Raw genomic sequence first — 26,538 nt, forward strand, 5'->3', positions numbered from 1 at the left:
ATGAGTGTGTGTGTTGTGTGCATATGTGTGTGTGTTGTGTGCATATGTGTGTGTGTTGTGTGCATATGTGTGTGTTGTGTGCATATGTGGGTGTGTGTGTTGTATGCATATGTGTGTGTGTGTGTTGTGTGCATATGTGTGTGTGTGTGTGTGTTGTGTGCATATGTGTGTGTGTTGTGTGCATATGTGGGTGTGGGTGCATATGTGGGTGTGTGTGTTGTGTGCATATGTGGGCATGTGTGTTGTGTGCATATGTTGGTGTGTATATGTGGTTGTGTGTGTTGTGTGCATAACACAGGTTAGTTATGTACATACCTCACACACAAACTTTAACAACACACAGTAATACACATAACACACTGCCCTCACCTTGTTCCTAAGGATGTGTTAAGGTAACTGGCAGAGTGTGTGTATGTATGTGTATATATATATATATATATATATATATATATATATATATATATAATATATAACACACAGAGAAAACCCAGCACTCACTTACAAGCTCTCAGCTAAGATTTAAAAGCAAAAATGGAAATTTGTTTTGTAATTTCCCTATGGTTCTTGCACCCAGACCTGTCTGGGGTTAACTGCTTGTGGCTCTGGGGACAGCACAGCTTCCTGTGAGTGCCAGTGGCACCCAGGGCTGAGCATGTTGCAGGGTCATGGGATGTGTACCTGGTCCGGTATGAGAGTGCAGTTCCCTTCCGTGTTTTGTATATGTCTAGGGTGGTTACATATTCCTGTGCACCCTTCCCTTGTTTTCAGTTTGTTTGGATTTGAAAGCTTGCATTGTGTGGCTGTTTTAGGGTCTCAGGTATTGGAGAGGACCTTGACGTGGTACCTGAGCTTGTCCCATTTGGCCAGATGCGGTGACTAACCTTTCCATTTTTGCTTTTAAATCTTAGCTGAGAGCTTGTAAGTGAGTGCTGGGTTTTCTCTGTGTGTTGTATTAATTTGTTTTGTAATTTTCCCTATGGTTCTTGCACCCAGACCTGTCTGGGGTTAACTGCTTGTGGCTCTGGGGACAGCACAACTTCCTGTGAGTGCCAGTGGCACCCAGGGCTGAGCATGTTGCAGGGTCATGGGATGTGTACCCGGTCCGGTATGAGAGTGCAGTTCCCTTCCGTGTTTTGTATATGTCTAGGGTGGTTACATATTCCTGTGCACCCTTCCCTTGTTTTCAGTTTGTTTGGATTTGAAAGCTTGCATTGTGTGGCTGTTTTAGGGTCTCAGGTATTGGAGAGGACCTTGACGTGGTACCTGAGCTTGTCCCATTTGGCCAGATGCGGTGACTAACCTTTCCATTTTTGCTTTTAAATCTTAGCTGAGAGCTTGTAAGTGAGTGCTGGGTTTTCTCTGTGTGTTGTATTAATTTGTTTTGTAATTTTCCCTATGGTTCTTGCACCCAGACCTGTCTGGGGTTAACTGCTTGTGGCTCTGGGGACAGCACAGCTTCCTGTGAGTGCCAGTGGCACCCAGGGCTGAGCATGTTGCAGGGTCATGGGATGTGTACCCGGTCCGGTATGAGAGTGCAGTTCCCTTCCGTGTTTTGTATATGTCTAGGGTGGTTACATATTCCTGTGCACCCTTCCCTTGTTTTCAGTTTGTTTGGATTTGAAAGCTTGCATTGTGTGGCTGTTTTAGGGTCTCAGGTATTGGAGAGGACCTTGACGTGGTACCTGAGCTTGTCCCATTTGGCCAGATGCGGTGACTAACCTTTCCATTTTTGCTTTTAAATCTTAGCTGAGAGCTTGTAAGTGAGTGCTGGGTTTTCTCTGTGTGTTGTATTAATTTGTTTTGTAATTTTCCCTATGGTTCTTGCACCCAGACCTGTCTGGGGTTAACTGCTTGTGGCTCTGGGGACAGCACAGCTTCCTGTGAGTGCCAGTGGCACCCAGGGCTGAGCATGTTGCAGGGTCGTGGGATGTGTACCCGGTCCGGTATGAGAGTGCAGTTCCCTTCCGTGTTTTGTATATATATATATATATATATATATACACACACGCACATTAAAATGGGCGGAGCCACCTGAGGGGCGGGGCTAGTGCTCCCCCAGCTTCAAAAGTCACCAGCCGCCACTGGCTACATACCTCCTTCTCTGCACGAGGTACTGATGCCATCTGTGATGGAGCCTATGAAAGTGCACTCTGGTGAGCGCAATGTCACCTAGCAATGCAAGCGCTAGAATGCATTCGCATTGTGATTAACTTGTAATACCAGTGCACATTATTGTGCGCTGGTTTTACAAAATGGAGCGCTAATATGCTTGCATGCAAGTGATATTTAGCACTTTACTTGTAATCTAGCCCTTAGTATTGCATTGATATGCATTTTGTTGATAGTTCCTGTCTTTAAGATGGAAGCTCCACAAATACAGTCTGTAATGCTGTATTTCAAGCCAATAAAGTCAGCAAGACGCCCATACAAGCAGACAAATCTCTCCATAGTCATTAATAGAAATTTCCAGTTCTGCCGAGTTCAAATGTCTGGAGAAAACACTGAAAAGATTTAAATAACAGATGGTTTAGCGCCGCGGAAACTGTTGGTGCTCTACAAATAACCGATAATAATAATAATAAGAATGGTTTCTTGTCTGTCAAATGTACACAGACAATAGTGCCTGTGAAACTTTAACTCAGTTTGCATGAGCCTTTTCCTTCCTCAATGGAGTCCAAGTTTTGGCCCAAGCATAATGTAAAAATCCTCAAAAATGGAGGTAAACCCACAAAGCAGAAGTGAATATACCTAACACTAAAACCCAAGATGGTACTCACCAATGATGAATCTGGGGGCCGGTGGCGCTCCATCTTCGGCGGTTGTCCTTCATCCTGGCGGCGGTCCAAAAGCTTTCATTCTTTTCAGGGCACTTTTTAGAGTAGACTTTTTTTCATATAGTTTTTTTGTAAGGTTAGTCTATTTTTGGTTAAATTAGGGGGTGTTAGGTTAGGGGGTTTAGATGTTAGTGGATTACTTTGCATTGGGGGGCTGGTGGTTTATGGTTTAATAATGTAGTGGGTAACTTTGCATTGGTGGCTGGTGGCTTAGGTGTTAATAGTGTAGTGGGTTACTTTGCATTGATCGGCTTGTGGCTTAGGGGTTAATAGCTTAGTAAAGACTTTGCAATGTGGGGTGTGTGGCATTTTAGGGGTTAATAGTGTAGTCGGGACTTTGTGATGTGGGGTTGTGGCGGTCAGTTTAGGGGTTAATAGTGTAGTGGGGACTTTGTGGTGGGCTATGTGGCGATTTAGGGGTTATTAGAGTAGGGGTCTGATGGTGATTCAGGTTAGCGCGAGTAGGGTGTTAGTTTTTTTTTCTCCATTGACTTCTATGGTAAAATAGGTAATTGCGTGCGTAATATTGTAAGTTCGGCTTTTTGTGCTCGTCAGCTTATTGCTGGAGCGATAACTTTTTACTTTCAACTCGTTATACCAGCAAAACCCGATGAGCACAAAAGGTTTACTTCTAGCGCTAAATTGGCAAACTGCAAATGTGCAGAGCTAGATTATATATCATCCAATGACAAATATACAAAATTGGATTTTTCTCCTATAATGTTATTTAATAATTTCACGTAGACTTTTTGTTGGAATCTTTTTATCCAATTTTTGAGACACATAAGACTAAGGGCTAGATTACAAGTGGAGCGTTAAATTAACGTGCGCCTGCAAACGGGCCAATTTGCCCATTTGCGGGCGCTTGATAATTAGCCAGCCATTACAAGTGGCTGGTTATTGCTACTGTGAGCTTGCAGTAGCAATTAGCGCTTATTAAATTAACCAGAGATCAGATCTCTGGTTAATTTTAAAAAATGTGCCCCAAATGCCCTTATTAAAAAATAAAGATAGCAGAATCTTTTAATAAAATAACTGCACCAGGCAGTATTTTGGGGGTAAAGTTGGTGGGAGTGGGGTGTTAGGAAAAAGAAACGGCATTGAAAAGTGCCTCTACATTGTGGACTATAGGAACTATGTGTTCCATGTAAATATATATTTATATGTTTATATACATATATATTTATGATTGCTGCCATTGCTGCGCTACTTACCCCCTCTGATGGCATCAGAACGAGGCTCTCATTGGAGCCTATGGAAGCGGGCTCTCGTAAGTGCAATGATCCCCAGCAATTGCTGTGAACTTGTAACAGTGCGCTGGTATTAAACAGCGGAACGCAAATCTTGTTTTCATGAAAGCAACATTTAGTGCTCCACTTGTAATATGGCCCTATTTGTTCTAATAATCAGCCATGTGTGATTAGCATCCAAAATGAATGTATCGGGTAATTATCACTACAATAAAATAATTCATTATTGAGTCCAACAATTATTATGACATAAAATCATTTTTTGTTTGTTGTTTGTAAAAGCAAAACTAGTAACTGATACATGATAATGACGTCACAGTTTTGTGTTTATAAGGGACAGTAAACACCTTGAGATTTTTATGTAAAATATTTAGTTATACATAATAAAACAACTTTGCATCATAATTTTTTTATTTTGCCTCCTTTTCATGTAATTTAACAATGGACATTTATTTTGCCATTTCTAATTCTCCGGACATGAAATGCACCCTGCTGACTTCTCAAGACTAACTCTGCTACATATCTGTTTAATCAAGTAACAACTGCAAAACATTTCACTTTATACTAACTTTATGACTCTAACTAGCCTTATTGTCTGTGGACTAAAGCCCAGATTAGCTCCTCTAAATAAGGCAAATGCAGTATAAAGATGTTAATTAGTCTATACTATTGGTGCTGTACTAGTAATATACTTGAAGAGACTGACATCTGCTGGTGTGTTTTAGTACCACCTTTTAAAACTATCATTTTAGCATGTTTGAAAGTCATTTAGAACTAGTTTTTAGAAATTAGTGCTCACTGCACCTAGATAAATTACATCTTTGTATAGAAATTTTTTTACAATATACATGCAGTAGATACAGTACAGTCTCTGTTTTAGTGTTAGCATTTTTCTCTGCATGTGAATCAAACTTTAATATCATTAGGGCAGCAGCATTTTAAATACTGCAACTGCTCAGAAAGGCAGTGGTGTCATGTTATCAATGATGTAAATTGAATATGTACCAGTTGATACAAGCACCTTAGGCTGACCTGGTGCTGTGTATTTAAACTCTATTTTTGTAAGGTGTGCTAAACCAAGCTTATATATAAATAAAAGAATGTTTAGATAGATAAATAGATAGATAGATAGATAGATAGATAGATAGATATATAGATATAGATATATATTACTATTTTGTATTGTTGTCTCTTAGAACTGTTTGCCAGAAAAGTGTACATAACCATTTTTAAAAAAATGTATATTGTGACACAGTGATACAGACATATGTCAGGAGACCTTTATGCATGTTGTTAGGGTTTTTTATTAAGTCTAAAAGTAATTTTGAAATGTGTTTGTGAAAAAACTACATTTTAATACATTCATTCACATTTAATTCATATTTGAACATTTCATATTTTTTTGAGAATCAACAGTATGACCCAAGTGTACATATTATAAAAATGTGTTTTTCAATCATACAAGTAAAATTATTTTTTATCTATCAAATGCTCATTTATATTCTTTTATTTGTTTATGAAAACCAGCTGTAGAGTCCTAAAGGGATCTTTTAAGGAAGTCCACAAGCAAATGATGAGGAAATCCAAAATCAAGCTGCACTACTAAATAGCCCTAAAAAAGAGAGTGAGAGAAGAAATTATTATACACAGTTTGGAAACACAACCCTTTCAATATGCACGTACAATAAACACCAAAACCATGCATTCATTATACTATGCCAATATATTGTAAAACCTGCTATGTTTTCTATATCCCGTTGGTTAGTTTTTAAGCATAGAAGCAGCATTTTCTTACCAGTCAGTGAAATATATATTTAAAAAGAAAAATACATTTTATTTTCTATGTGAAGAACACAGGAATGTGAAGTATGCGTAACGTGCTTCGGGTTGCGCGCTTTAAGTCTAACGCAGTGTTGTTGGGTTAGCTCACATAAGGAATTAGTTATTTTACGGCGCATTATGTAAATATTAAATATAACATATTGAAAAATATTAATAAATAGTGTAAATCATTTTTATAGATGTACTAAAATATTCTAAAAAATCTATAGATAATATATGTATATTTTACAGTAACAATAATTATTAATATTAATATTTTTTTCAATGATTTTTTCCGATTATTTAGCGCCAGTGAGGTAAGAAACATGCCAAGGGGATTTTCTGTTTGTCATCCCTCATGTTTGCCTTTATTTTTAACTTATGGGAGATAAAGCTTTTGTTTATTTCCTTAGAAATAATCAGTACTCGCATCCATTTTGCAGGTTGATATATCTGTCCTGCTATCTCATCAATCCAAACCATGGACTGCTGCTACCCTAACCATCTACACTCATGGTTTGCCCCTACCAAGCCATATTCATGATCTGTTCCTACCCAGACTCATCCAGCCACACGCATGTGCAGCCCACTGACTGCACTCTGTAAACATTGAATCCAGAGAAGCGCAATTCTCAGTCCAGGATACAACGTGTATTTCTTCTCCTTTTTAATTAATAAAGTATTTGTGAAGTATAATTCGTTAAAGTCTTCTATATTAGTGGTTGTTTATAAATGCTTTGGTATTTCTTTCATACTCCCGTAACTGGAGCTCAGACAATCAGCCGCAGTATCGTAAGTGACGTAGCGACTGACAAATCGTGAGGTCGATTGTCGGAGCTCCAGTTACGGGAGTGAGTCTGCCGAGCGGCTCTGAAGTCTCCGTCTGCTCTGCACGCACTATATGTGCCATCTCAGTTGTGACTTCTAATTCGTCACTAGTTTGTTTTATCATCCTATGACCTGCTGTATTGCACTATGAGGCGCTTCTTTTTATGTTTTCCAGGACTTTGTGTATAAAGGATCTAATCTTTGGAGCGCTGCCTGATCTTTGGATTTGTTTGGGACTTTTAATTATTTTATGTATTTGCTTATGATTTTATTATTATTATCTTTATTACTTTTATTTTTATGGTATATTTGTTTACATTTAGCGCACCTCATCTTTTTGTAGTTTGACTACTTAGTTATATATTTGGAAATTCTTCATTGGTTAATGCTGCTGCAGTGAGTAAAGAAATAGTTACATTTGTTCTCTTGGTTCAGCCCTACAGTAACATCCACCAAGTTTCCAACTTTTTTCCAGTTTACTATATTTCTTTCATTTGGCTTATCAAAAAACTTAGGCGGTTAGTTCACTAACTTATAAATCAAGAAAAAAAGTTAAAAAGTGTGATTCGGTCTGTCCCCTATACAGGAAACATCATGATATCTTGTAAATGTTTCTCAGGGTTAGGGATGAAGCAATATTCTGGCACAATTGTTAAAAATAGCGATTGTTGGCCACATTTGTCTTTTCTAAATTTTCAAATATTTGTTTCGCAGACAGATTTGAACTTTTCCTTTATTGACTGAATCATTCAGCTATTAACATCTGAATGTTTATGTTCATAGATCTCTGTATAGGTCTATGGGAAACAGTATTCAAATGTTATATTTGAATGCTACATGTGTTAATTGAATATAAAATATAAAATTCTGTAGAAGCTTTCAGATTTCAGAACAATATGTCAGTCGGCCTACTTGCGGAACTGAGCTAAGAATTAATTTATGTAAGAATATATATTTTTTATTTTCTAGAAATTACTGTTGAATTATCTGTAATTGTTTTAAAAGTTTAACTCTGCCTCACACAGTACCTCATGCGGGATTATCTCCGGGTTTATAATTGTAAACAGATCAAGTTGTTTACTGTTCATTATCGAAGTTAATGCTGGCTCCAAACCTATAAAGACAGACATCTGTTACATTGAAACTAAATAATAAGAATAACATTAACATTACAGTCACTCCGAAAGCACTATTTTATTGCATTATACCTGTAAAATATGCATTTACATTATTGGACATAGAATACATCAAACTATTATAATGTGGGTATAATTCTAATATCCAAGAGGAAACAGCTTTGACTCAAATAAATTCACTCAGAGCTAAATTAATCCAGAAATTCAAATTGGTCATAACTAAGATTTGAAGGCAGCATCAGCAGATCTTTTCCATATTTTTAGAGCATGCAGAGCTTCTCAGGATAGTATACATACAGGTCTATTTGCCAAACTAAGATGACTCTGATTTAGGGATGGGCGAATGTGCTGAACGTGCAATTTATTTAGAACGAATAGTCCTGTGGACATTTGTTTTGGACAATCAAATGTTGGTAAGAATGAAAATCCATTAAAATTCGGTAATCAAATGTTATTTCAGGTTTTCGAATGTTACTTTCGTTTTCAAATATTCATAATTAGATCAAATATCCATATTCAAAATTATAAATGTAACATTCTATTTAACAAATACTATTCAGAAGTTCAATAGTTCATGTGGTAGGAAATTTAGTAAATTGATACATAATAGATACAAATATATCAATTCAAATGTTTATTTCGAATATTGCATAATTCTAATATTACGTTTAAAGAGAGCATTATAAATACTATTACAAATATATAGATTTTAATTGTTCAAATACGAATATTGCATAATTTGAATTGAATTATTAGAAAATTCGAATTGAATATTACATTTAAAGAAAGCATTTGAAATACTTTTACATTAAACGAATGTTAGAATGTGGTGCAAACATTCAAAATTTGAAACAAACGAACACATTTGTTAAAATTAGTTTCATTTTTCGAAAATTGCAAAACATTTGCCCATCCCTACTCTGATTATGTTCAGGTTAACACCATCTATTTTAATACTTTGTCCTTTTAATTGGGACTGAAAGTCTCTTAGCCTCATAAAGAAAATACTTTATTAAATGATATTAATAATGAAGGGGGTGTCACAGCTTCACTGTTTTATTTATTGATATTACAGTTATTTAAAATAAAGGACTTACGTTTTATAACTGCAGGAATTCCACATAAAGACACAATTTTGTGTAGGAAAGGTCTCATTGTGCTCTGCTGAATAGAAAAGCCGTATAAGTTTGCATTTAACCTTGGGGCTTGAGTTATCTATCTAAATAGCTATCATATAATCTATTGGTACTTACTTCATGTATTAGTAGAGAGCTTTTCCACTCCTTGATGTGAACTCTGGAGAGACAAATAACATAAATTATGACTTACCAGATAATTTCCTTTCCTTCGATACAGGGAGAGTCCACAGCTGCATTCATTACTTGTGGGAATACAGAACCTGGCCACCAGGAGGAGGCAAAGACAAACCCAGTCAAAGGCTTAAATACCTCTGCCACTTCCCTCATCCCCCAGTCATTCTGCCAAGGGAACAAGGAACAGTAGGAGAAATATGAGGGTGAAAAAGGTGCCAGAAGAAAACTTAAATTTAGGGCTGCCCACCAGAGAGCATGGGCGGGAGCTGTGGACTCTCCCTGTATCGAAGGAAAGGAAATTATCTGGTAAGTCATAATTTATGTTTTCCTTCTAAATACAGGGAGAGTCCACAGCTGCATTCATTACTTGTGGGAAATAATACTCAAGCTACAGAGGACACTGAATGCTAACGGGAGGGTACAAATAAGAGGCGGCCCAACCTGAGGGCACCACAGCCTGCAAGAAAACCAAACTCCCGAAGGCTTCCTTGATAGAAGCAAAAAAATAAAAAGAACAAGAATGTTAGGAGGACCAAGCAGCAGCCCAACAATCAGAACCATTGGATCTCATGTTAGAGACCCAAAAGGATGTCACTGCACTCGAACTGAGCCATAAACCTCTGAGGAGGCTCGTGTCCCGCAGACTCCTAGAACCAGCGAAAAACACTTCTCCACCAACAAGGAGGAAGTCAATCAGCTTCCCAAACCTTGCACTCCCCCGATATGAATAACATGAAGGAAAAAACTGTCTATTATGGTGAAGACTGACAGAAACCTCAGGGTAAGATTCCCCAAAAAAGGAAGAACCTCTTCCCATATGGACAATGAGAAATAACCTTATTAGAAGGGAGACCACAATAAGGAAGAATGTATTGCAAATTGCAACCCAGAAACTATGACACATAGAAACTATGACACATAGAAAAAACAATCTACAGATGAAACAGGTCCTTGAATAATAATTCAAAGACCACCTCCTGTACAGGTACAAAGGAAACCTGATGCCCTAGCAAACACAACTGAACACCTGGAAGATCAATAAGCCTCTGGGACCAGAACACAAACAGAAAGCAAAAACTGCTTGCAAAATCACATACCAGAGAAAGGAACTACAGCTGGTATCCATCTGCAACCTTCTGCTTGCTAGGCAGCTAAGCTAACCAACAGGCTATCTATGCTGGCTGCCCCTTTGAACAAGAACTAGCTAGACAAGCCCTTCTCCAGCTCATTCTAGAGGGGAAGAAGAATACTCCAGGATCTAGAAGAAAGTCAGAACAAGATAGCTCCTCCCGACAAAAAGAGAGGGAGTCCTCCACACCTAAAGTAGGTGATGAGAAACCAGGTACAAGCTTGACTAGGATCAAGAGACCCCTCGCAATTTGCCCCAGAAGAAAAGATCCCAAGACACAGAGACCCTGACCTGGTAGATCCCTGCAACAAGGGAACTCTCATGGCAGCGAAGCCTCTAAACCGTGACCATGAACTCGCGGGGAAAAATGGAGCAACAGACTCACTGACACCCACTCCAGATAGGATTGAGCCATCCTTGAAAGAGAGTGACATGGCCGAAAAGAAGAAGGTTAAAATAGACCTCCTCAGAATTTGAAGAAAACTGCCACAGCATGATTCAAACCCCAAGCCTATAGCTTGCTAGGCCGGGAACTAATCCCTTAGGCCACTTAGTCCAGTGGACCTCAGCTGAGAAACTCAATCTACTTTTTTCAGATACACATTCGAAAACCTCTGGATAGTCAGATCAACGGATGATTGTAAGGAACATCCGTTCTGGAAGAGCACGCACAGAGAATGGATTGCTGCCAAGAGCTGTAGTGGGCCTCCACCCACCACCAAGTTCGAGACCCTCCCGTCTACACAGGAGGAAATCACTAACTCAGAAATAAGCCACTCACCAAGAGGTCCCAACTGGCATGGGCCCAGAAGACCAGACCTCAGAGCACAATGCTCAACTGAAAAAAAAACAAAGATGATTGGGAGCAAAATCCTGATCCACATACCCCAGAAAACACTCTCTCCCTGCTGAAAGGGAAGAGACCAAGCTAAAACTGCCCCGGGGGAACTAGAAGAAAAATCCCCAACACCAGGGCATCTGGACCGAACACTGGAGAATGATTCCCCAACCGGTAATTCAAAAGACAGCTTAGACACAGACAAAAACCCAAAGCTATGTTGAAGACTCGGCCTGGGCTGAATCCATCACCCCCCCACCACAGCGCCAACGAAGGCCTGAAGGTGAATTGGAGGGCAGAACCCGATGAAGTAATTCTAACTTCGTAAGCTGTAAAGCAAAGAGCCTTCCTATCTGAAAAACTAAGCCTCATCCAAAGGATCCAACCTGGTGCCAACACCAGAACTCCGTCTAGGTCCACCTCTGAGGATGGAACCGGCAGGAAGCAAATCCCAAATGGTCTACTAGCAGTCACGGGAAAAAACAGAACTGCCATGACTCAGGAGCCACCGCAACACCTAGAAATAGGCTACTGCCACATTAAACCCAGATCCCAAAACATAGGATCAAAGCGCAGTTCTGGAAGAAAACGGTCCCTAAGATCCGGACCTGCCTAAACAACGATGTTTTAAATGGACATCCAGCGTCAGCAGCTGGATTCAAACCATCAACCTTCGAGTTGCAAGGCCACAGAGATAACCACCAGGCTACACTGGAGTACATTAGACAGGAAAGATATCCTTCTTCCTAAATCCAGGTAGAGAGAACCGTGTATTCTCTCTGAACAAAGAGATCTAATAAGCTCTGCTTAAAATCACCGGACCCAAAAAGGACGGAAAAACCCCTACCCTTATTGGACCATTCACCAACAGTGTAATGACACTGCAAAGAGTACCGGGACAAGACTCCAAATGTCACCTAGTCCAGCAAGACGGAATGAAAAGCTCAACTCCGGCCTCTAGGACCCCTGAACCCATATGATCCAGCATCAAGTGCCCATCCAGAAAAACCTAAAACAACAGGTCCTGCCTGTCCTCAGGGATAGATGTACCTGTTTTGCCTGGACCATAACAACTAGGAAGAGCTCCTTCTCTAGAGTAGAAGGGAAGAACAGACTTAACTATTACCTAAAACAGGTCCTGCCCATCATCAAGGGTATGACACGTCTGTCATAAAAAACATAAAATCTTAAGTTATAGCAGTGCTAGGAAAACTGAGAATAAACAAATAAAGAAAATAAGCTCCAAGGCTAAAATTTTCATCTCTATAAAATTGAGGGAATCATCACCCCGAACAGAGACCTAGAAGCTTCCATCGGAAGACACCATCCATCACGACCATCAAATAATAGGAACAACCCAAGTGACGAAACAAAAGATAGTAACAGCATCTTTGACATAGACTTGAGTCAGGAAAGCAGGCAGAGAAACTCGTCAACGCTGATTGCTTATAGGAGCTGTTAATCTGAGTCTGGATGGTTTTGCATGCAGGTTTTCCCTGCATCTCCAGACTCTAACTTTCATCAATGCTCTCACCGAGAGGCTGACAAGACTACTTAAAACTCCAGTTCCATCCCAAAAGGCAGATACCCCTCCTAAGGAACTACTCAGAAAAAACTTTCAACACTTCTCCGCCAACCTCCTGTGACAAAAGGTAAAGAATGACTGGGGGATGAGGGAAGTAGGAGAGGTATTTAAGCCTTTGGCTGGGGTGTCTTTGCCTCCTCCTGGTGGCTAGGTTCTGTATTCCCACAAGTAATAAATGCAGCTGTGGACTCTCCCTGTATTTAGAAGGAAATTGACATTACAGTCAAAATATCATAACCAACTGATCCTATAACTGTGTGTTGTAAGCCTGCAGGTAACTGATGTTTGCTAATCTCTTAGTAACAGTGGCCCATATTAGAAGTTGAGCGATATTGATAGCACAGGTGCAATATCAATCTAACTGGCCCACTCTAAAATTACTTGAGAAGGTTTAGCGTGGCCAACATCCCTTTAGTATGCCCTATACTTTCAATGGATATCACAACCAAGCTAAACATTGCTCATACTACAAGCTGAAATTATGGCTTGCAAAAGCCAAAATAGCTCTAGAAGAATTAGCGTGACCTAAGACCAATAAGTAAAGCGTTAGGGCTACATAAAAGTTTCACAAAACACATGTAAAACATATAGGGCTAGATTACAAGTGGAGCGCTAAATTATCACGCGCCCACAAACGGGCAAATTTGCCTATTTGTAGGGGCGCACGATAACTAATCAGATCAGATCTCTGGTTAATTTTCTAAAAGTGCCCCAAATGGCCTCAAAATAGAAGGCATTATAGTTTTTTATTTAGATTTTTTTTATTTTTTTTTAATAAAAAATAACTGCACTAGGTAGTTTGGGGGCTTTAAAGGAACTTTAAACACTTTAAGATGGTAATATAAAATGATAAATCATATATATAAAAAAACTTCTGAAATATACTTTCATTATTTATTTTGTCCTCATTTCCTGTAATTCCATTCTGAAATTGTGATCTTTTCAGTTCCTGTTAGAAATGGAAGTGCAGAACTGTTAGAATATTATATTATCTGGGTATCATATACCTACATTGTATCGTTATGTATATCTCATTACCTTTAATTACAAATGTATCTGATGTATCCTTTGTATCTTTTATTGTATCTTTATTGTATCAATGTGTAGCTAGAAAAACTATAACTGTTTATACAGTTCTTGTTTATCATAAATTGTGTAGATCAATTTGCAATTACTATAGATGTACTTTTAAACCCTTAAGCTACGTGCAGAAATACTGTTCATGTAAGCATTTTCTTTAAGTCAAATGTAGCTATACATCTAGTCAGCATATTTTGAGGTTTTGCATTGTTCCTTTGTCTTGTCAGCCATAAATGTACCTATTGACGTAAGGACATCAGACAAGGATGAAATACAACTTTCAGGATGCATCTATACTTCTGTATCTTAGAAATTAGCTAATGTGTTTCAATGTATGTTTGAAGAGTATATAAACTGGAGAGCCTGACGTAATAAATCAGAACTGTTTTTGCAGACTCATGTCTCGTGTGTTTTGTGAAGATAGTTCTCCAAACGTTTGTTCTCCAATTTCCAGTGTTATATCAGAGTCCTGAAGGAAGGGAGAAGTGGAAAGCTGCAGGTGTTTAAAGGGTCCTGGGTCCTGAAAAAAGGCCTTATCAAGAACACTGTTATATTCCACACAGCCAATGGCTGCACTCTCTAGTGACCTATTTATAACTGACCCTCATTGGCCACAGCAGAGAAGGTAACCTAAGTTACAACATTGCAGCTCCCATTGTTTTATAGACACTAAAACCTTACATCTTATTTTGTCAATATTTAAACAACTAATGGAACGTTAAAAAATACATCTACATTTTATTCTCAGATTTATCTTTTATTTGAATGTACAGGGAGTGCAGAATTATTAGGCAAATGAGTATTTTGACCACATCATCCTCTTTATGCATGTTGTCTTACTCCAAGCTGTATAGGCTCGAAAGCAATATTAGGTGATGTGCATCTCTGTAATGAGAAGGGGTGTGGTCTAATGGCATCAACACCCTATATCAGGTGTGCATAATTATTAGGCAACTTCCTTTCCTTTGGCAAAATGGGTCAAAAGAAGGACTTGACAGGCTCAGAAAAGTAAAAAATAGTGAGATATCTTGCAGAGGGATGCATCACTCTTAAAATTGCAAAGCTTCTGAAGCGTGATCATCGAACAATCAAGCGTTTCATTCAAAATAGTCAACAGGATCGCAAGAAGCGTGTGGAAAAACCAAGGCGCAAAATAACTGCCCATGAACTGAGAAAAGTCAAGCGTGCAGCTGCCAAGATGCCACTTGCCACCAGTTTGGCCATATTTCAGAGCTGCAACTTCACTGGAGTGCCCAAAAGCACAAGGTGTGCAATACTCAGAGACATGGCCAAGGTAAGAAAGGCTGAAAGACAACCACCACTGAACAAGACACACAAGCTGAAACGTCAAGACTGGGCCAAGAAATATCTCAAGACTGATTTTTCTAAGTTTTTATGGACTGATGAAATGAGAGTGAGTCTTGATGGGCCAGATGGATGGGCCCGTGGCTGGATTGGTAAAGGGCAGAGAGCTCCAATCCGACTCAGACGCCAGCAAGGTGGAGGTGGAGTACTGGTTTGGGCTGGTATCATCAAAGATGAGCTTGTGGGGCCTTTTCGGGTTGAGGATGGAGTCAAGCTCAACTCCCAGTCCTACTGCCAGTTTCTGGAAGACACCTTCTTCAAGCAGTGGTACAGGAAGAAGTCTGCATCCTTCAAGAAAAACATGATTTTCATGCAGGACAATGCTCCATCACACACGTCCAAGTACTCCACAGCGTGGCTGGCAAGAAAGGGTATAAAAGAAGAAAATCTAATGACATGGCCTCCTTGTTCACCTGATCTGAACCCCATTGAGAACCTGTGGTCCATCATCAAATGTGAGATTTACAAGGAGGGAAAACAGTACACCTCTCTGAACAGTGTCTGGGAGGCTGTGGTTGCTGCTGCACGCAATGTTGATGGTGAACAGATCAAAACACTGACAGAATCCATGGATGGCAGGCTTTTGAGTGTCCTTGCAAAGAAAGGTGGCTATATTGGTCATTGATTTGTTTTTGTTTTGTTTTTGAATGTCAGAAATGTATATTTGTGAATGTTGAGATGTTATATTGGTTTCACTGGTAAAAATAAATAATTGAAATGGGTATATATTTGTTTTTTGATTACAAAAAAAGGGGGGTGTGGAGTGAAGCTTAGATCAGACTCAACTTGCTTCCCCAAGTCTGATATGCTCCCAATATCAGATGTGTGAAAGTGTGCAAGGTGGGGGTGGGGAGCGCTCAAAAAGAGCTGTGAGTTGGACTGTGATTCTTTAACTATTCCTTAATTTCCTTAAAATCTTCTCACGAGAATCCTAAATTAGTGTGTAAATAAATTAATCACTGTGCTAGTGTTGTTCTACAAAAGTGTTTACTTCGTGTTAAAATTATAATAATAATTTTTCCCTAATCGGCAATTATAAGGTTGCCTGATGTAACAATATATATTGTTTAAAAATTAGTTTGAAGTGAAGTGTATATATATATATGTGCGTTTATAATTATTTCCATCCACATCAGATGCTACTGATATTACTCCTATTCCTTAACACTTCTATCCGTGATGTATGCACAATATTGTAAATATACTTATAAGTGAATAAAAATTAAACAGTTGTTTAGAAAAAAACATTTACTTAAAACATGTTTAAAAGACAGTTTAAAAGACAGGTACTGTTATTATAGACAATTCATAAGATGTTCCGTATCATTGTAATTAAAGCATATATTAGAGCATGTCCATATCCTATGAAAAAATGTAATTTTTAAAAACTTAATAGTTTTCAGTGAGTTCAGATATTATGATCCTTTAGTAATATATCTGATAGGATATTCCTAAGTTGTGGCCACAACTAGTCCTTAGATTAAAAAGTCCCAATGGTAAAAATAAATTGGCTAGACTCCCCCTAACCGGACCTCCAATATCCCTTACCTCCGTGATATTATGAGCTTTTTCGTGATGCCGTGGGTTCTGGGAAGAGTGCTTCTGTGTACAAGCTGAGTTTGCTGTTTCTCCCGTCGGCGTGCCGCCGTTTGAGTCTCTTCCGCAACTACTTCCTACCCAGGTGTGTTTGATGTCCGTCTGACGTGGTGCACGGAGGACCTATCGGGTAACCGGATCGTGGGGGGAGTGTTCCTGTAATTCTTCTGCTGGAGCTAATAGTATCCACACTCGATGTCGGGTTTTCTACGCGTTTCAGCGCTGTAACTTGCGCCTTTATCAAGACTGTGTAATCTAGTGTGTTCCTTGGGCTCCTTTATAGTTCTTAGAAATTCGGATACTCCCCCTAATAAATTGGAGGTTATGCTCTTAATATGCTAATGATATGCTAGATGTTGGTTATCTTGTGTTATATACATATTACTCTAATAACCATCTTTTATAAGATCAGTTAACAAAAAGAAATGCATTTCTTTGATCACTAAATAGAAATAAAATAGTATATGAGGATTTATGCTAAGTGAAAAGATATATAATAGCTGTATAGATTGAGTATTTATAATATATATTCCATAGCTGTCTCAAATTACAAATTCAGAAAATATTCTGATGTACATTATATATTATATAGGTAAAGTTTATATATCTATAGTAATCTATATAGCTGATTCCGTGTATATTGCCTGTATATTTTAATATAGGATAGACATAGGGGATGTGTTTACAAATTCAGAAATTACTCTAGTTGTATATCTATAATAGTCTGTATAACCGATATTATATATATTACCTATATATTTCTAATATAGGATAGGAATTAGGAATGTATTGTTATTCTAATGTAAGTATCTTTTATTATATAAATGGATTTAGGTTGAGTTCTGCATTCAGGCCATTAGGAGTGAGTGTATTAAACTTGAATATTAATTCAGCTTCTTTTAATAACAACATTTTTTCCATGTTACCTCCTCTGTCATTATGTACTTTTTTTATGCCCCAATATATAAATCCTACCGTTTTTTTATGGTGTTGTTCTGTGAAGTGTTTGGAGAGTAAATGTTTACAGTTGCCTCTTTTAATATTGGAAAGGTGTTCTCTTATTCTATCGTGTAATGGTCTGCTCGTTTGTCCCAAGTACTGTAATTTACACTGGCATTGAATTAAGTAAATTATGTTTGTGTCAGAACATCTAATGGTATCTTTTATGGGATATTTGTAATTGTTATTGGAGGATATTACTTCTTTACTTTTTTTGCCAAATTTGCATGCTTTGCAACTGGTGCAGGGAAAAAAGCCTTGCAATGCATTTCCCTGTAGATCTTTATCTCTTGATTTTAGTGTTTTATCAAACTGACTGGGAGCTAGTATAGTTTTCAAATTATTTGTCTTTCTAAATATTAGTGTTGGGCGTTGTTTAACAATGTCTGATAGTAGTGGGTCCTTTCTAATTATGTGCCAGTGTTTATCTAAAATCTTTTTTATAATTTTATGATCCTCATTGTATTCTGTAATAAATGATATTTGGTTATGAAATTTGTTTTTATTCCTTTTTGTGTATTTAAGTAATTCTGTTCTATCTTTATTTGTTGCTTGGGCTTTAGCTTCTTGTATTATTGTATCTTTATATCCTTTCTCCTTGAATTTTATTTCCAAAGTATTAGCTTGTTTCTGAAATGTATTTTCCTCTGAGCAGTTTTTCCTAATTCTATAGAACTGACCTTTAGGTGTATTATTGATCCATCTTTCCAAATGACAGCTGTCGGGATGTATATAACTATTTGTATCTGTGGGTTTGAAATATGCCTCAGTTGTTATAGTATTGTTTTTGATATTTATTTGAACATCTAAGAAATGTATATTTGTTTTACTATATTCATGGGTGAAGCTTAAACCCCAAGTATTACAATTTATGTCTTCTAGAAATAGATTCAGGAGTTCTTGATCTCCTTTCCAGATCAGAAATATGTCGTCTATGAATCTCCTGTAGAGCACGAGGTTTGCACCCCATGGGGAGTGTAGGATATGTTTATCCTCAAATCTCCCCATGAATAAGTTTGCATACTTATATATTTACAATATTTACAATATTGTGCATACATCACGGATAGAAGTGTTAAGGAATAGGAGTAATATCAGTAGCATCTGATGTGGATGGAAATAATTATAAACGCACATATATATATACACTTGACTTCAAACTAATTTTTAAACAATATATATTGTTACATCAGGCAACCTTATAATTGCCGATTAGGGAAAAATTATTATTATAATTTTAACACGAAGTAAACACTTTTGTAGAACAACACTAGCACAGTGATTAATTTATTTACACACTAATTTAGGATTCTCGTGAGAAGATTTTAAGGAAATTAAGGAATAGTTAAAGAATCACAGTCCAACTCACAGCTCTTTTTGAGCGCTCCCCACCCCCACCTTGCATATATTTGTTTTTTGTTAAGTTGCCTAATAATTATGCACAGTAATAGTCACCTGCACACACAGATATCCCCCTAAAATAGCTATAACTAAAAACAAACTAAAAACTACTTCCAAAACTATTCAGCTTTGATATTAATGAGTTTTTTGGGTTCATTGAGAACATGGTTGTTGTTCAAAATTAATCCTCAAAAATACAACTTGCCAAATAATTCTGCACTCCCTGTATCATTCTATTTAGCATTTATTTAGTGTTTAATGTCCCTTTAAAGTTGGTGGGAGTTGAGTTTGCATTCGCATTGCAATTTACTTGTAATACCAGCACACATTATTGTGCGCTGGTATTACAAAGTGGAGCGCTAATAGCGCATGCACGCAACTGATATTTAGCGCTCCACTTGTAATCTAGCCCATAAAGTATTACACTCATATATACACATTTAATTTTTAAAAAAATTTGGTAAAGTAAATGTCAAAGCATTTGACTGGGAAGGGCTCATGTATATACATGTCTATATATGTGTATACATGTGCTGTTTGTGTAAATATGTATGTGCGCACATACATATATACACTTATATACACACACATATATATATAAATATATATATACACACATATACACATGCACTTAATTACACATGTATTCCCAGTCAAACACCTTGAAATATGCAATATATTTTTTTATAGAAGTACTTGAAATTCCAATGTTCTTCACTTAGGATTTTTTTTTATATATTTCTATGTATATATATCTACAGTATAAGTATATATACAGTAACTAACTTTTTACCTTCAACTTATAATACTAGCCCAAACATGGAGCTCTATTGATAAACCTTCAGCGCAGTTAGCGCTTAACAGGGCTCAAATGTTATTGCTCCACTTGTAATCTAGGCAAGTGTATACAAATATAAATATCATAAGTATGTTTTAATAGCACAATTAAGTTAGAGTATAACACTTATACTGGACTGCACATTTCATCCTGATATTACCCCTTGGACTGAAAATCTCTTGCAATAGAGTTTAACCTGTTGTTATTTCTAAGTGTCTCACAGAGGATTAATGAATAGGGTATTAATGTAACATACAGCACAGAGCAGAATATGAACAGTAAGACATGCAAAGATATCTTGATTAGACTAATCATTGCATCTCTGTAGATCCATAGTCTAAACGAGCCCCTGAGTCTCTGAGGGAACCAGTCTGATAAATAGACATTTTATTCAATATCTATTATAATATTGCAAATGTACCAAGTTATGGATTTGGCACTTATTTAATACAGCTGATTCTAGGTTCTGGTAAGTAATTATTGATATATTGCTACCACTGGATGATTTATGATGTTTAGCTTAAAGGTACAGTAAAGCCAAAATGAAACTTTCATGATTCAGATAGGGCATGTAATTTTAAACAACTTTCCAATTTACTTTTATCATCAAATTTTCTTTGTTCACTTGGTATTCTTTGTTGAAGGCTAAACCTAGTTAGGCTTATAGGCTGATTTCTAAGCCCTTGAGGCCGCCTCCTATCTCAGTGCATTTTATTAGTTTTTCACAGCTAGTGTGACTGTCCCTTTAATTAAATGTAGACTGTCCCTTTTAAGTGGATGTAACAGAATTGCAAAATCCTTCTGCCTGGGCACAAGTAGTTACATTATTCAATTTAGTCATTTTGATGACGTCAACTGTTACCTGAAATACTTGGCTGTTTTAACACCTCATTTGAAGTAGATCAGTATCTTTGTGTTAAATTTTTAAATGTATGGTAGGATGGCAATGGTATATTGATTGCCTAAAAGTAATAAGACTGTCCCTTTAACTCCCCTTTTCAGAAGCCACTAATATTCAAGACTTTCATTATAAGCCTTCCTTAAAGGGGTACTGAACCCAATTTTTTTTTCTTTCATGAATCAGATAGAGCATGCAATTTTAAGACACTTTCTAATTTACTCCTATTATCAATTTTTCTTCGTTCTCTTGGTATATTTATCTGAAAAAGAAGGCATCTAAGATTTTTTTTTAGGTTCAGTACTCTGGACAGCACTTTTTTATTGGTGGATAAATGTATCCACCAATCAGCAAGGACAACCCAAGATGTTCACCAAAAATGGGCCGGCATCTAAACATACATTCTTGCATTTCAAATAAAGATACCAAGAGAATGACGAAAATTTGATAATAGGAGTAAATTAGAAAGCTGCTTAAAATTTCATGCTCTATCTGAATCACAAAAGAAAAAAAATGGGTTCAGTGTCCCTTTAAACATGTAGGTTATAAACATGACCACATCAGTGACACACCGCTCTTGGTTTTAGTGGAACAACTCACATAGAATCCACTAGATGCAGAATCAGTTTCTTGTCAGCAAATGATGCCTGGACAGTGGCATTAACATCCTGAAAAGCAACATAGAATATATTTGTATATGTTCTTAATGAAACCTAAATGAATTTAATATAGGGGTCTATTGCAAAGTGCTTGGAACTGAATATTTTCAAATTATAATTAACATATTAATAAACACAATAATTTCCTGGTTTAAAAATACTTCTCAAATAACACATTTAAACTACAAAACATGTACACAGCTAAAAAACAATAATCAGAATTTTTAGTTATGATTGCAAATGCAAGTTTAAATGTTTAAAGAAATTATACAATGACACTAAATTATATGAAATTGTGACTTTCACGCCTTCATTTCTTATAATTGGACAACAAAAACTGCTTTCAAAAACATCAAAGTCATCATTATTTTCATCAGGAATACATAATCAATTAGCTGTATTTTACTTTTATATCACCTGCATATTTTGCTTACATTTTTATGTGTAACCTATTTTTAGGTTAGGGCTTTGGGCTGCAATAGAGCTAAATGCCCTTTTAAGGGAAAGGCCCATCCAAATGCCCTTTTCAGGGCAATGGGCAGCTTAGGTTTTTTTAGTTAGGGTTTTATTTGGGGGGGTTTGGTTGTGTGGGTGGTGGGTTTTACTGTTGGGGGGGTTGTTTGTATTTTTTTTTTACAGGTAAAAGAGCTGATTTATTTGGGGCAATGTCCCGCAAAAGGCCCTTTTAAGGGCTATTGGTAGTTTAGTTTAGGCTAGGTATTTCTTTTTATTTGGGGGGGGGGGGGGCTATTAGATTAGGTGTAATTAGTTTAAATATCTTGTAATTTGTTTTTTTATTTTGTGTAATTTAGTGGGGGGGTTTGTAATTTAGGTAATTTTATTTAATGTAGGTAATTGTATTTAATTTAGGTAATTTATTTAATTGTAGTGTAAGGTTAGGTGTTAGTGTAAGGCAGGTAAGGTTTTATTTTACAGGTAAATTTGTACTTATTTTAGCTAGGTAGTTAGTAAATAGTTAATAATAACTATTTAGTAACTATTCTACCTAGTTAAAATAAATACAAACTTGCCTGTAAAATAAAAATAAAACCTAAGCTAGATACAATGTAACTATTAGTTATATTGTAGCTAGTTTAGGGTTTATTTTAGAGGTAAGTATTTATTTTTAAATAGGAATTATTTAGTTATTAATAGTAGGTTTGATTTAGATTTAATTTAATTATATTTAAGTTAGGGGGTGTTAGGGTTAGGGTTAGACTTAGGTTTAGGGGTTAATAACTTTAGTACAGTGGAGGCGACGGGGGCGGCAGATTAGGGGTTAATAAGTGTAGGTAGGTTGCAGCGACATTGGGGGCAGCAGATTAGGGGTTAATAATATTTAACTTGTGTTTGCGATGCGGGAGTACAACGGTTTAGGGGTTAATATGTTTATTATAGTGGCGACAATGTCCGGAGCGGCAGAGTAGGGGTTAATAAGTATAATGTAGGTGTTGTGATGTCGGGGGCGGCAGATTAGGGGTTAATAAGTGTATGATTAGGGGTGTTTAGCCTCGGGGTTCATGTTAGGGTGTTAGGTGTAAACATAAATTTTAATTTCCCCATAGGAATACTGAGCTTTACGCTGCTTTATTGCAGGTGTTAGACTTTTTTTCAACCGGCTCTCCCCATTGATGTCTATGGGGAAATCGTGCACGAGCACATACAACCAGCTTACCGTTGACTTAAGCAGCGCTGGTATTGGAGTGCGGTATATGGAGCTCAATTTTGCTCTACGCTCACTTCTTGACTTTCAACGCCGGGTTTATAAAAACCTGCAATACCAGCGCTGTAGGTAAGGGAGCGGTGACAATAACGTGCAAGTTAGCACTGCACCCCTCGTAATCTTGCCGTATGTATTTTATTTCTTTTACAAGATACGATGAGTCCATGGATTTCATCCTTACTTGTGGGATATCGCCTCCTGGTCAGCAGGAGGAGGCAAAGAGAACCACAGCAGAGCTGCATATATAGCTCCTCCCTTCCCTCCCACTCCAGTCATTCTCTTTGCCTGTGTTAGTGATAGAAAGAGGCAGAGTGAGGTGTTAGTTATAGTTTTTTCTTCAATCAAGAGTTTATTATTTTTAAAGTAGTGCCAAAGTGTGCTACTTTGTTCTGGGGTGTAGCCTAGACCAGATCAGTCTCTTCAGTAAAAAGAGAAGCATTTGGTGGTTTTCAAGCAATGGGAACTTGTGGGACATTTTTCTCACTGCGCCTCCCATAGATGTCTGCTGCCCTGCTTGTTAAAATCTGAGGGAGTAAATGCTCAGTACTTTTTATTTCCACAGGCCAATGTGAAGGGGAGGAAGGAACTTTACAGCTAAAAAACAATAATCAGAATTTTTAGTTATGATTGCAAATGCAAGTTTAAATAAATTATACAATTACACTAAATTATATGAAATTGTGACTTTCACGCCTTCATTTCTTATAATTGGACAACAAAAACTGCTTTCAAAAACATCAAAGTCATCATTATTTTCATCAGGAATACATAATCAATTAGCCGTATTTTACTTTTATATCACCTGCATATTTTGCTTACATTTTTATGTGTAACCTATTTTTAGGTTAGGGCTTTGGACTGCAATAGAGCTAAATGCCCTTTTAAGGGAAAGGCCCATCCAAATGCCCTTTTCAGGGCAATGGGGAGCTTAGGTTTTTTTAGTTAGGGTTTTATTTGGGGGGGTTTGGTTGTGTGGGTGGTGGGTTTTACTGTTGGGGGGTTGTTTGTATTTTTTTTTTTTTTACAGGTAAAAGAGCTGATTTCTTTGGGGCAATGCCCCGCAAAAGGCCCTTTTAAGGGCTATTGGTAGTTTAGTTTAGGCTAGGTATTTCTTTTTATTTGGGGGGCCTATTAGATTAGGTGTAATTAGTTTAAATATCTAGTAATTTGTTTTTTATTTTGTGTAATTTAGTGGGGGGGTTGTAATTTAGGTAATTTTATTTAATTTAGGTAATTGTATTTAATTTAGATAATTTATTTAATTGTAGTGTAAGGTTAGGTGTTAGTGTAAGGCAGGTAAGGTTTTATTTTACAGGTAAATTTGTACTTATTTTAGCTAGGTAGTTAGTAAATAGTTAATAACTATTTAGTAACTATTCTACCTAGTTAAAATAAATACAAACTTGCCTGTAAAATAAAAATAAAACCTAAGCTAGATACAATGTAACTATTAGTTATATTGTAGCTAGTTTAGGGTTTATTTTAGAGGTAAGTATTTAGTTTTAAATAGGAATTATTTAGTTATTAATAGTAGGTTTGATTTAGATTTAATTTAATTATATTTGTTAGGGGGTGTTAGGGTTAGGCTTAGGTTTAGGGGTTAATAACTTTAGTACAGTGGCGGCGACGTTGGGGGTGGCAGATTATGGGTTAATAAGTGTAGGTAGGTTGCGGTGACATTGGGGGCAGCAGATTAGGGGTTAATAATATTTAACTTGTGTTTGCAATGCGGGAGTACAACGGTTTAGGGGTTAATATGTTTATTATAGTGGCAACGATGCCCGGAGCGGCAGAGTAGGGGTTAATAAGTATAATGTAGGTGTCGTGATGTTGGGGGCGGCAGATTAGGGGTTAATAAGTGTATGATTAGGGGTGTTTAGCCTCGGGGTTCATGTTAGGGTGTTAGGTGTAAACATAAATTTTAATTTCCCCATAGGAATCAATGGGGCTGGGTTACTGAGCTTTACGCTGCTTTATTGCAGGTGTTAGACTTTTTTTCAACCGGCTCTCCCCATTGATGTGTATGGGGAAATCGTGCACAAGCACATACAACCAGCTCACCGCTGACTTAAGCAGGGCTGGTATTGGAGTGCGGTATGGAGCTCAATTTTGCTCTACGCTCACTTCTTGACTTTTAACGCCGGGTTTATAAAAACCTGCAATACCAGCACTGTAGGTAAGTGAGCGGTGACAATAACGTGCAAGTTGGCTATTACTGTTCCGCTGTTTTTATTTGGTAACAATGGGAACTGACTGGGGAATTTGTTCTGTTTTAGAAATATACAGGACTTTTGCATTTCTAACGATGCCCCTTCTCACTTATGTTTTCTCAGCCGACAGGGAAATTTATGTGTTCCATTTATGCATGTGTGTGTTTTCACTTAGGAGTGTTTCACTTAGGAGTTTTCTGGGATGGCACCCGGCAGGGGAGTTGTGCCTTTCAGTGTGTATTACTTGAGTGCTGATTAGGACTCCCGGCGGCTCCATTTTGTCTTACAGAGTTTGCCGCGCACAGGAGACTGAGCTCGATACGCCCAGGATGGGCGGAGCTTCGTTATGCGCCATTGTGTGCGCTCTGTTTGTCTCCTCATTGACTGCTCCATTTTTCTCCTTCACACTACTTGATCGCATACGCCCACGATGGGCGAAGCGTTGTTGGTGCCATTGTGTGCATGCTTTATTTGGCTCTTTTATTCTAACGGATCGCAGGGTGCCTCCTCCGCTGTGTTTCACAACAAATACAGCTGAGAGGTCTTTCGCACCGTCTAGAGTATTTTCTTGAATGAAGGTGACATCTCCTCTGTCATGTTAGGCAGAGGGGTGTCACAAGTATCACGAGTTCCACATAAAATTAGACATGCTGGTCCTTCCTGTATGAATTAATCGGAGGTGCAGCTGCTATCTTGATAATGTGAAAGGTTGATCTGTATTATTAATTACACAACTGTCCCATTTTGGCCCTTATATGAAAGGAACATTTTCAGAGGTACTGTTCCCCATATGTTGTGAGAAATACTTTTCAGTGTTGGTTGCTATAAGCCGCATTCTGACAATATTTTAGGCAAGTCTTGCCTCTAATACTTTTAAATGAATTAAACTTGCTGTTGCAACGTTGCTTTACTGTGTATTCATCCTTTATGAAGTTGGATGGTACAACGGATATTAAGTAGGTCATAGACACAAAGATGAGTCACTTTCAGATTTAAAGAGACAGTACTGTTTTTGTTCTATGTACATTGTATACA

At 37.5% G+C, this 26,538-nt stretch overlaps 1 protein-coding gene across 2 annotated transcripts in view; it reads right to left on the reverse strand.

Moving 5' to 3' along the window:
* Nucleotides 1–5,372: 5,372 nt before the first annotated feature.
* Nucleotides 5,373–26,538, reverse strand: part of CETP (cholesteryl ester transfer protein) — a 169,320-nt gene continuing 148,154 nt past the window's right edge. Inside the window, exons 12-16 of one of the 2 annotated variants that reach the window (XM_053700259.1) lie at nt 21,512–21,579; nt 9,123–9,165; nt 8,967–9,030; nt 7,762–7,847; nt 5,373–5,696 (exon numbers count right to left, since the gene is read on the reverse strand). In XM_053700259.1, the coding sequence (XP_053556234.1) occupies nt 5,622–5,696; nt 7,762–7,847; nt 8,967–9,030; nt 9,123–9,165; nt 21,512–21,579 (336 nt within the window). In that variant the 3' untranslated portion in view covers nt 5,373–5,621. Of the gene's footprint in view, nt 5,697–7,761; nt 7,848–8,966; nt 9,034–9,122; nt 9,166–21,511; nt 21,580–26,538 lie in introns of both variants that reach the window. The other variant, XM_053700257.1, reaches the window with a different exon arrangement.

This window comes from Bombina bombina, chromosome 1 (assembly GCF_027579735.1).
Source record: "Bombina bombina isolate aBomBom1 chromosome 1, aBomBom1.pri, whole genome shotgun sequence".
NCBI classification, from domain to species: domain Eukaryota; kingdom Metazoa; phylum Chordata; class Amphibia; order Anura; family Bombinatoridae; genus Bombina; species Bombina bombina.